General features: G+C 37.0%; 1 protein-coding gene across 2 annotated transcripts in view; it reads right to left on the reverse strand.

The window, feature by feature from the left end:
• Nucleotides 1-766: 766 nt before the first annotated feature.
• Nucleotides 767-13,048, reverse strand: part of Ythdf3 (YTH N6-methyladenosine RNA binding protein 3) — a 35,586-nt gene continuing 23,304 nt past the window's right edge. For both annotated transcript variants that reach the window (XM_038347337.2, XM_038347338.2), the window contains one exon: nt 767-3,844. In XM_038347337.2, the coding sequence (XP_038203265.1) occupies nt 3,821-3,844 (24 nt within the window). In that variant the 3' untranslated portion in view covers nt 767-3,820. The remainder of the gene's footprint in view (nt 3,845-13,048) is intronic.

The raw sequence follows: 13,048 nt of genomic DNA on the forward strand, positions 1-13,048 counted from the left end.
TAGCAGGAAGAAAACTCTACATTTTGGGATTATATGCTCGTAAGTACTAGATAAGTAGAAAGTAAAGATAGCCACCTCGATCAGTTAACCCCAAGAATATCTTAGTTCCTAGAACAGAATTTTCAAATCCAAACTGAGACGATCAGTGAAAAATAATTAGGTTCTAACTGTAGGTGATGAATGACTGACCTCAGTTCTATGCACAATGATGAAATACACACTTTCTCTCGGGGAGATTACCAAATGCAGGCTCCTGCTGCTACTGAAGTGGGTGCACCAGACACAGTCATTTTTGTATACACACAACCAGTTTTGAGAATAAAAAACTAAAGTTTTACTTTTCTTACCCAAATAAATGTTTTAAAGAGAGCTAAGCTAAGAAAAAAACATACCATTCAGAATTACGATGACCACCCACATAAATTCCTTAATTCTGAAAGATAATGTAAAAATTGTTACAAAAGCATTCCTTGGGGCCAAGGAGGAGATAGGTTTTTAGACAGCTGCCATTATTTTCCTATTTAAAAGGGGAGGGGCCCTTTGTTCCTCTTTTCTATTGTTAAGTATTAGGAACATGTAAGTCAACAGTTTGTTTACCTGAGGTAAAGGGACATTTCCTGTCTTTAACTCACTTAATTTAATTGATCAACAAAAATGAGTAACTTACATGCACTTGCCAATCAGGAAAACCATAATAGGCAAAAAAAAATTTCTAGCAAGCAAGACATATTTATAGAGATAGATTAAAAAGGAAAGAACACAGATATCAGTGAACAATTTTTATTGAAACCCTCAAAGATTAAAGAGGACCAAATGGTGAGTTCGGTACCATAACAAAAAAAAAAAAAAAAAATCTCACCTACTGTACCATCATTCACAGGAATGAACAAACCCAAACACGACAAAATTCAAATTCTCATTGATAACTGCTACAAGTGAATGTAAATGAGCTAATCATTTCATCATACCCTTCCTTTAATCATATGAAAAAGGGAATTTACATGGCATAACAAAAGATATGCAAACTTAATGAAAACACAATTCTCTTAAAATCTCACAAACTTACTTTTAAAGGATGCAGAATGCACTTGAAATGATTGAATGACTTAAGCTGATTGGGTTTTTTTTTTTATTGCAAACTGAACATCAGCTTAACCCTCATGCATGGTACTCAAAAATAACACAGCTTTTCAATTAAAAGATCACATGTTAAAATGAGGAATTAAGCACTAAAAGGCTGACTTTTTTGTTTGTTTTTTAAAGGAATTTTCAAGTACCAATATGTATAGTGAGAGAATACTAATTTTGGTTACACTTTCCCCCTTACTGTTAAATATACAAACTATAATACCTTTAAAAATAAAATACCCACATAAGATAACTTTAATAGAATCATTCAAATGACAAATTGGAAAAATATTAAGCAAGAAATCACGGGACCAATAATGTCTTAATTTAAGATTATTCAAACATTTTATTATAAATCTACCCTTGTAGAGCCCAGGCTCTCTCCCTTTTGGTCCCCGCAGTTAAGAAACATTCCTCTGGTTGTACTCTAGAGACAACCTGTAATGATTTCATTTTATGGAAAAATAATCTTGCAATATACTGACTGACCAAGAAGGAAGAGAAGGTTGGTGCTTTGGGGAATACTTAGGTGAGAAAAACACAAAATTACCAAGTGGAAGCTTTTTTCCCAAAGGAATGCTGCACCCATTTCACTTAAGATTAGAAATTCAGGTTAAAGGCACTGGGATGTTCTTCTCACCACGAACAGACTCAGCTACACTGGCCCTGTCTGCGTCTACTGCAATCAGCCTGCTCGTTGGGTATTTCGATGACATTCCTTACATAAAACCTAATGTAAATTAAACAAGACTGAATTAGTTTATAATGTAACTAGTTTTATAAAAATATCCAGAGTTGCTAATAAAGCACCAAGAAAAAGAGAACCTCAGGGGGAGGACTCAGCTCCTTCCGACAAGGTCACCCTTTTACAGTTTTCTCTAGTAGGAGCTCCAGAATGACAGATGTCATCTTTGAAATGTCCTACCTATACAATCTTAGGGATATAGAACATTGCTGTGCTGGCTATACCCAAATGCCAATTTTCATTATAAATAGTTAAGAGACATGTTACAAGATTTCATGGCTTAGTCTCAAAAAGGTAAAATAGGTGCAATTTTCCTTTATGAAAGTTCTCATTCTTTAATATACCATTAACATTTATGTTCCCTTCAGTAAACACTGACATAACTACACTGGGACTACCAAGTAACTGTGAAGTAGCTATGGTTATCTACAAATACTGTATTCTAATAAAAATACAATATTTGCACATTCTAAAACATTGTACAAAAATTATATAAATCAAAGTTTCAAAGAAATATCCATCACGAGGCTTTCGAGTTGAAGTGAGCAAAGACGAGAGCAAATGAAAATCTCTAAACACGATGTAAACATAAATGGAGTAATGCAAAACATCAAGGTATTCAAATCTACTGTATTGCTATTTTCACCTTTAAGATATCATTCTACATAGCTTTCTCCTTTCAAAACAGTAAGATAAGGGGCAGGACATTATTTTCATAACCTTATGCCATCAAATCACTCAATACAGATGCACAACACATTGAATTATACAAAATCAATTTGTTTCAAGATACAAAATTAACGTTGATATGTAATTAATGAAAAAAATAGGATGTTAAAAAGGTAATTATAAGAATACCCAGTTATATGCTGTATTCCCACTTATATAGATCTGATCAATAAAACATCAACACATTCACTTACATACTGATTTAATTCATGGATCAAGGCCATATTTTCAAAGTATTTTAAGGATGCCAGGACACTGCAAAAGCTGAAGAATAATTGAGGAACAATATATGCTTGCTAAACAAGAACTATGTTTATTTAGCTAGTTGAGTACCTAGAGTAATAAATTTTTAATTCATGATAGCAATCCGCTCGCAAACACCCAGAAACAGGATTGAAGGGTTTTAAATGTAGTTATAAAGGTCATAAAAAGTCTGATTAGACTGAGGTACATTTACTCAAAATGTTGAGATTCATTAAGTGGTAGAAACAAAATAATTAATCCCTCAAACCAATACACATTCTCAGTGTACATATAATTGGGGAGGGGGTGTGCATTATTTGGTGAAATCCACCAAGCTGCATATCAATATTCTGTTACACCAAATAGTTTGAAGACAAGGGAAATATTCTAATATAATTTTAGATTATGTTTCTTTTGGCTAAAATAGAGCATAAGGTTGCTTTGCCATATTAAAAGTTTACTACAATAATTTTTCACATAAACATTCAGACTTCAACTCCAGGACTAAATATGGCATGATTATTTTGCTTTTAATCTGTCAAATAGCTAAAAATTGACAATTTAAAAACTACAACAAAAAAGGTTGAAGCAGTGAGACTCTTACATCATTGAACCACTTCTAATGGTTAACTGTTAGTACTTAACAAATTCAAAGAGTTAATGAATCCTTGCATTCATTCAGTCTTCTGTGCCTTAGCTAGGATGCATAATTACAAAAGACAGCAGGTACTGGTCAAAGCTTCAGGACAGAAAGTGCTTGATGAAGTGACAGTTCTCACGTGTGTTTGGTGAGAGCACAAGGGCAGATGCGTTGATGAAAACCATTACAAGAAGAGCCAATCTCGTGTTAGTGTTCACAGATGTCACCGTAAGCAGAAAGAAAGCTGTGCTAACTTAGTCTTCTCGGACTTCTTAGGCATTTCCAGAGTCTGCATCATTAGTGTTGTCGTTGAGCAGGGCATCTCCACACGGTGGTTATTGCTTGTTTCTAGTTCTCTCCTGAAAAATAAATAAATAGATATTACAGCTAAGACAGTCATTATGCAGTGATTTTTAACTACAAGAACATATACTGCAAATCATCTCTAAACACAGTTCTTTATTACTAATCACAGTGAGATGATTGTTACAAACCTTTTAAATAAAGAACTCCAAAAACAAGTCTTTTTCAAGATAGTTTATATCCTCTTTACTTCCCTAATTTCCTACAAAGATTTAAGATGAAAATATTATGGTTTTTTTTTTAGTCCTTCCAATGATGTTTAAATAGTGTGGTATATCAATTTAAAAGCTTTTTATTGACTGAGGTGGAGACAACATCGCATTAGATTAATGGTACATTAAGAGTTCACTATAATTCTGAAATGAGTCTGATTAAAAAATGTCCACCATTTATTCTCACATTCTGTACCCTGTAACTTTTCACATCAAGAATAAAGAAGGCCAAAGACTATCTCCCAATGGGGCCTGTTTGCTATTCTAGGGGGATAAAAGGGGAGAACAGGAATGAGAGGGCTTAGACAGGAATGTATGATCACAGGCAATCAGTTACAATAAGAAAAATTTATTATTGAAAAAGAAATAGAATGCTTCAGTTTGAAGTGTAATAAACTTTTTGAAAAAGAATATTTATTATGCATACAGTGTTCTACCTGCATAAATGCCTGCAGGCCAGAAAAGGGTACCAGATCCCATTATAGATGGTTGTGAGCCACCATATGGTTGCTGGGAATTGAACTCAGGACCTCTAGAAGAGTAGCCAGTACTCTTAACCCTGGGCCATTTCTCCAGCTCCTGTAATCAACTTTTAAAGAATCACGAAAATACACAGATTGCATATTTAACTCATTTCTCTTTATAAAGCTTTATAAACTTTCAATTCAGAAGACAGGAGACAATAAAGAAAAGTATAAAAGAAAAAATTCCCACTAATCTAAGAGATGAGAAGACTAAAAAATCATAGATTAGAAAAGAGGGTAAACATAAATATACTTACATTTTTATAACATGAGTCACCATAAATGTACATTGATCCATGAAAATAAAAACTAAAGAATTTTTAAATCTCATTATTACATATTTATGAGAAATAAACCCAAAACACACGAACAAGGAAAAGTTTAAAAAAATAGTAGAAACATATTACAACATAGACCAAACAATGTCAGACAAAATATTCAATAATCCGAAATAAAGGTTACTGCTACAGATAGACATTTAAATGGTATAAACAGTACATTCAAGTTTCCAAAGGCTCTAACTACTCTAAACACAACTTTATACTAAATAGAATTACATGAAATAGATAGTAAATTCATAACAGGAGAATATAACATGTTTTTCTTAGTAAAACAGACAAGTACATCAAAAGTAAAACATAAAAACCACAGAAAACTGAATTTAGACTGTATATTCCAACTAGGACACCAAGGTGATGACCCCATGGCAGCCCAGAACCCAGAATAAAAGACTGATAATGCCAGGTGCATTCAGAGCTGTTTTCCTTACTTTTTAAAAACCTTTGCTGTGTCTGCGTGAGAGTGAGTGGGGGCGGGGGTCAGTCAACTTGTGGAATCGCTTTCCTCCTTCCACCTTACAGGTCCAGAGTTCAAATCTGCTCATCCCACCTGAGAAAGCACTTTCACCTACTGAGCTATTTTGCTGGCCCAAAAAATCAGTTCTGACTGGCAAAAGTGGGGCCCGCCTTTAATCCCAGCACTCGGGAGGCAGAGGCAGGCGGATCTCTGTGAGTTCTAGGCCAGTCTGATCTACAAGAGCTAGTTCCAGGACAGGCTCCAAAGCCACAGAGAAACCCTGTCTCGAAAAACAAAAACCAGAAAGAATCAGTTCTATACACACCCTATATTTTTTTAATATTTATTATGTAAACAATATTCTGTCTATGTGTATGCCTGCAGGCCACAAGAGGGCACCAGACCTCATTACAGATGGTTGTGAGCCACCATGTGGTTGATGGGAATTGAACTCAGGTCAGGACCCTTTGGAAGAGAAGGCAATGCTCTTAACCTCTGAGCCATCTCTCCAGCCCCTACACACCCTATTTTTGAACATCAATTTCAGAAGCAAAATGGACAAAGTGAAACACACTCACATCACACCTGAAATTTCTTACATCTCTCAAACTCTTCAAAAAATATTGATGTTAGAACATTTTTCTATGAATAAAATGTTAATTATAGCCCAACAAAGAACTAAAAATTTACATGAGTAGAATTTCAAAAAAACATTGAAAGCTAAGATATAATGTGCTCATAACCCAACACAACAAAACAAAAATAAAAAGTTAATTTTTCCTAACAGTGAATGACTGGTTTGAAATCTGAAATAAAGCCAGTCTTGGTGGCACACCACCTATAAACCCTGCACCTGAGGGCCTGAAGCAGAAGGATCATGAGCTCTAAGTGAGACAGAAATATATAGGAAATCTTGTCTCACAAACAAATAATAAATAAGTAATCATTAAATTGAAATAAGAGCACCAAGAATGTTAGTAAGTTGAGAAGGTTAAGACAAAATGAACAACTTTTAAAAAGGCAGAGTCAGTGAGAAACTCTGAACCAATATTTAAAGTGTAGACACAAGACTTACTGATGGACTAGATTAAAAGTAAGGAAGAGGGGCTGGAGAGATGGCTCAGAGGTTAAGAGCATTGCCTGCTCTTCCAAACGTCCTGAGTTCAATTCCCAGCAACCACATGGTGGCTCACAACCATCTGTAATTGGGTCTGGTGCCCTCTTCTGGCCTGCAGGCATACACACAGACAGAATATTGTATACATAATAAATAAATAAATATTTAAAAAAAAAAGTAAGGAAGAGAAGTATTAAACTGGCAAGACTTCTCAGTGAAGAAAGGAACTTGGATGAGAAGATCTGAATCTTATCCACAGAACCCACATAAGGAGAGAATCAATTTCTAAGTTGTCCCCCTAACTTCCACAGGCATGTTGTGAAATGCATGTTTCCTTCCCCAATTCTTCAAGCACAGGAATACAACAATTATACCTACATGATTTTAAAAAAAAGAGAAACATCATAGTACCCTGCCATCTAAAAGATAGAGAAGCCGGGCGGTGGTGGCGCACGCCTTTAATCCCAGCACTCGGGAGGCAGAGGCAGGCGGATCTCTGTGAGTTCGAGACCAGCCTGGTCTACAAGAGCTAGTTCTAGGACAGGCTCCAAAGCCACAGAGAAACCCTGTCTCGAAAAACCAAAAAAAAAAAAAAAAAAGATAGAGAAAAAGTAAGGGGCAAGCAAAGAAATAGGGAGTATATTAGATATAAGATGTTTTCAAACGAGGACTTCAAATAGATATTGAGATAGATGCTCCTGGATACAATAAGGGCCATTCAGGATGGGAATACAATTGGAAATTACCAGTAAATATCCACCAAAAAAAACTTGTCTCCCCAAATATATAATCCATTTCTTTCAAAACAGTAATAAAGCTGAGAGATGGCTCAAGGGGTAAAGTGTTTGCCTCTCAGACATGAGGACCTGAGTTCTGATCCCTGTATGCACAAAAAGACGGCCAGGAAATACACATCAGTAAACTACATGAGAATTCCTGGAGGCTAGCCTAGCATTTGCACTATTAGTTAACAACCTGAGACTCTGTATCAAGATACAAGGTGAAAACTGATAAACCTACACGTGAAAGAGCAAGTGGGACAAAAAGAGACTGAGAGAAACAGAGAGAACAAAAACTTACATTTACACTACCAAAAGGTACGGCTGTGTCTCAAAGTATATATTTACAAGAAGGTATTTGTAGGCCATCTGCTACAGATCAGAAGATGAGACTCAGAAATGATAGACTGCCAATGATCTCATCGCCTTGTTATAAAATGAGAATTTACCACACAATTGCTATGAGAACTTAGCACACAACTGGCATCATATACATGTGCTAAAGAAAGAAAGTTGAAGGAAATATTATTGACATACAAAGGATCATCACCATTCAGTGCACCTAGGAAAGGATTATTTATGCAGAAAGTCATTAGACACTCTTTTATGTTATAATCCAAAGTGATTCAGAAAATTAAATTTTTACTTTAAGGACCGTCACTCTAAAAAATAATTTAGGGAAAAATCCTTCCCCCATTTTCCATCAATAGCAAAACACAGAGACACTGATAGAGGAAAGCTCCTGAGTCTTTGAGGAAAACAACCATGTAGTCTAAGTGGTCTCTAACCCAAGCTAAGCTAAGAACACCGGAGAGATGAAAGAAGACCACAGGCCAGGACCAGAAGTATCTGAGAACTGAGGAGAGAAACCCTCGGCATATTTACTGTCTTCTATTCTTTTCAAAGAGCTAGGACTCCTTCTTTCCACTATCCTAAGGAGGCCCTGCAGCTTCTTTTGTATCATTTTCCTTCTAATGACCTGAAGGCTTATCACCATTAGTATCATTTCCATAACCAGACCTAAGTCTGCAAATGAGTCACAAAGGCATTTAAGAAACCATAGCACCCAGCAAAAAAATGAACAGAAGCTCTCAGCTGAAGGAGGTAGTGAGTGCCTGGAAAAAAGCAAAGCAAAACACTCAAAGTCAAATACAGCTAACAAACATTTTTTGTTAATTTAAGAGATCTAATTTTCACCCCAGACAGGGTCTCTATGGGTAACCCTGCCTGTCTCAGAACTCACTCTGTAGACCAGGTAGGTCTCAGACTCAGAGATTTGCTTGATTTTGCCTCCCAAGTGCTAGGATTAAAAGCACAGGTCACTACTACCCCACAAAATCTAATTTTTTAATCTGAAAAGCAGCTTGTATATTAAAGGGGTAAGTGGTCACTCACTTCCTAATAATATCTGAGTTAGGAAAAAAACAGTAAAGTACAAAAAAAGTAAAAAAAAAACAAACTACTGATAGATAAAAGAAACCTAAGAGACACTAATACAGACAAGTAATCTAAACTAAAATCACTAATACTAAGTGATCTATGACAAATAAACACATTTATGTTACAGCCATGGCAAAATTCATAACTTCAATCTAATGAATGTCTGAGACAAACTGAAATTAAGGGATATTTAAAAAAAAAAAAAAACCTTAGCAGGTGGCTGGAGAAACGGCTCAGTGGTTAAGAGCACTGCTTGATTTGATTCGCAGCATACACATGGCATCTAGCAATCATACTGTAACTAACATTCCAGGGGATATGACAACTTCTTCTGGACTCTTATCGCCAGTGCACACACATGGTACAGTCATACGTGCAGGCAAACACTCAACAACAACATTACCCCAAAAAAAAACCAAAAAAACAAAAAACCACACATAGTCAGTAATCTTTAAAAATACAAGGAGAAACAAGACAGAGAAACTGTAATAGACTGGAGGTAATTGAGACAACATTAACAAAATGCAACTCTGGTATCTAGACAGAGTTTTGAAAGAGGACAGAAGAAAATACCAAGATGTAGGAAAAGCCTGTACTAATAATAAAATGGACCATAACTGAAGTTAAAATAGCTAATAGAAGCCGGGCGGTGGTGGCGCACGCCTTTAATCCCAGCACTCGGGAGGCAGAGGCAGGCGGATCTCTGTGAGTTCGAGACCATCCTGGTCTACAAGAGCTAGCTCCAGGATAGGCTTCAAAGCTACAGAGAAACCCTGTCTCGAAAAAACAAACAAAAAAAAAAAAAAAAAAAAAAAAATAGCTAATAGCTAATAGACTCAATGCTTCAGGAAATTTGCTAACTTATATGAAAAAACATTTGTAAATGTGAGAAAAATCTATGCTCCAGGGTAGAACAGGGGACAGGGCAGTGGCCCAATGGGTAAAGGCAAGTGTTGCACAAACTAATAATAACTAATAACAAGACTCCCAGAATCCATGAGGAAGAACTGCACAAAACTGCCCTCTGACCGGCATATGTGCATTATAATGTGATGGAGGAGAGTTATCTGTCTGTGTTTCTTTCATTGGTTAATTAATAAAGAATACTGCCTGGCCCATTATCTGTAGCCTCTTATTAGTTAATTCTCAGATTGGCGCTCCAACGTGGTCACTAAATCCACTTAAAAACCTTGCCCGCTTGGTATCGGAAAGAAAGTTCTCTGAGACCATGCCAATGGCTCACTGCTCCCTGCCTGCACCTGGGCAGATGGCGGAATCAGGCTTAGGCGAGCGGGACAGCGTTTGCGGATTCCTGCCGCCGCCATAGAGAGAGAGGTATTTTCAGTCTGCGCAGTGCTCTGCGCATCTGATTTGGCTGTAACTTGGATTAAAAGAGTTTTTGTGCTGCACGCTCAGTCTCAGAGTTAAAGTGCTGAGTGCGGCTCCTACCTGGCGGCCCCAGAGCTAGTAGAAAATGGTACATCCTCCATTTTGAAATTGGAGAGAGGTGGAGCCAACATCCAGAGCAGCCCGCAGCTCTGCAGCTCAGAGCTGCAACCAATTCAGAGTCACAAGCGGCTCAGCTATGTTGGACTGGGCGTGGCAAGCTCACAGTACCTGTTTTTTGACCTAGGAATGTCACAGCTTAGAGTCTTAAGCGCTTAGCAATGTAAAGGCTCAAATCAAACAAGTTTCTCGACAGTAAAAAAATTACAGATTCACAATAGGACAGATTCAGACATAAAAGACTTTTAAATGAGTCACAGTGTTGGATGAATGTATGTAGACTTGAGAGAGAGAGAAGAAAATATAAAAAAATAAAGTTAATGCCTAAAAAAAAAGGCTAAAGTCTTTAAAGAGACAGAATAAAGTAAAGTGATAGAATGAAAATAAGCCGCATAAAAATGGAAAATTCACAGAGAGTCTGGATTATGTATTTTGTTGTGTTTTCTTTCATTTTTTTGACTGTAAAGGAGCTAAGTACAGAGAGACATTTCATTATATGGGCTGCCAGGCTAGACCAGAATGGACATCTTAACGGTATGACTTCAGGATTTGGATCTAAGAACATGATGCTTTGGAAAAGAGTTTCTTCTTTTGTTTTCACAGAGGACGAGACTCTGTGGATTGCTTCTATCCCAATATGGTATGATAGACCACGCCCTCCTGAAAGGTTGCTGTGAACATCTTCAAAAAATTACTTCACTCAACTGCCAACTGAGAGGAACCTAGCACACAGGTTACACCATAAAAGACCTAAATAACAGCGCCCCCATTCAGCAGGAAGCAGTTTGGAGAGAAAAAACTGCGCCCATTTTCCCAAATATTGCTTATAAATGTTCTTTTACATTTAAAGGGGGATATGATATGGAGATGATATAGATATGAATTTACATTGGTATGGATTTTAAGGTCAATTTGTTATATGTATATGTATTTCTGATTTTGATTAAGCTATTGTGATTGTAGTTCATTTTAAAGAATGTAATGTATAATTAGGAAATATAGGTTGTTAATGGATAATCATCGATTAATAGTCAAGCTTGTAGTCATGTTAGTCATTTTCTAGATGTGCATAGATATATTTCAGATAGGCATTCTTCATATCTTTCAAAGACTGCAGAATATGGCATTTAATGTTTTAATAACTTAGGGTTTTTCATGACAATGAGACACATCTGCTCCTGGCAGCACCAATCTACTTCAAGAGGAAGATGGGCATCGAAGAGGCTACTTATGGAGTTTGTTAGCCATTTGGGCAAGAAACTGCTCTTGGCTGGACTGTTGCATAAACTGGACACAAAAAACCCGCAGAGACAGGACTGCTGAACTTGCCTAAAGGTGAGATGGTCTTTCGGGGTTCCTGATTCATGAAAGAGTCTGCGAGACGTTCTGCAGGACACAGCAGAAAGTGACTGAACTGTCTTTGGAATTTCCTGCTTCATGAAAAAGTCTGCTGGACACTATGGGCCTGAAGGCTGAAGATAGATGCCCCAACGGTACAGAGGAACTTTGGGTGACTGTCCAGGCAGCGAGTTGTCTCTGTCATTTCTAGAGTTTTATAAGTTACTTATTTCTTATTTACTTAGGTAGCATTATATCCTTCTGGAGTCTTTGATGGAGTTGAAGAATAAATAGATAGTTATAGCTTTCCTTAGTTATGATAAAAGATAAAATAGATTTAAATATTGTAACTGTAATACTTGCTTGATAACTGTTTTGTTAATTTTGCTATGTTAAAGTTGAAGCCTTTCTTTTTTGTTTAAACAGAAAAAGGGGAAATGATGGAGGAGAGTTATCTGTCTGTGTTTCTTTCATTGGTTAATTAATAAAGAAAACTGCCTTGGCCCTTTAAGAGAGGTGGAGTAGACAGAACAGAATTGTGGGAACAAGGAAGTAGAGTTAGGGAGAGACGCTTCAGGGAGTCGCGTGGTGAGTCTCCATGCTGCTCCTCTCCGAGATGGACGCAGGTTAAGATCTCTCCTGGTAAGCCACAACTCGTGGTGCTACCCAAATTACTAAATATGGGTTAAAGGAAGATGTGAGAATTAACTAATAAGAGGCTACAGATAATGGGCCAGGCAGTATTTAAAAGAATACAGTTTCCGTGTAATTATTTTGGGTAAAGCTAGCCGGCGGCGGATTAGCTGGTTGCTGGGAACTGGGCGGCGGGAACGCAGCCCCGCCGCTTCACACTACAATAATGTGCACAAACTCATGCATGCACACCCGCACACCACACTAAATGTTGTTAAGAGAGTATGTAGGATAAGGGCTGTTACAGTGGATTAAAACCCTATCCACTAAGAAGTCAGAGCAAGTGTGATAGCCTTTCATCCTCTACAAAACTCTTTTATTAGAAAGCAAAGGACAAGAGAATGCAAAGAAAACAGAACAAGTCTGTAGTAAACAACAAATTCTAAATTATAGTGTCAATAGGAAAAGGGCAATGAGTATGTTTTGAATACAGAGGTTGTTTGAACTTCCGTTTCTATTATAATACCACCCTTGCTCTTTTTTATGCAGCCACCATATGGTCCATATGATCTAGAACTACACTAACAGGTCCCAGTGCCTAAATCTTCACTTACAAGCACCTACCAAGAAGGTGCTTCTTCAGCCAGTAAAGTAGCTCATTGTAGAAAACAAGGCCCTTGGTCCAGTAAGCTTTGAACTAAATTCTGCCAAAAATGCCATGATTATAAAGCAAATCTCTCATACCAATTGGATCTTCACTTCAGATGAGACTCTAGGCCCAGCTTAGATTGGACACTTTGTAACAGCCTAAAGCTGAGAATCCATTCAACACTGTGCCAAGTCACTGAGTTTTATG

Source organism: Arvicola amphibius, chromosome 11, assembly GCF_903992535.2.
Source record: "Arvicola amphibius chromosome 11, mArvAmp1.2, whole genome shotgun sequence".
NCBI lineage: Eukaryota > Metazoa > Chordata > Mammalia > Rodentia > Cricetidae > Arvicola > Arvicola amphibius.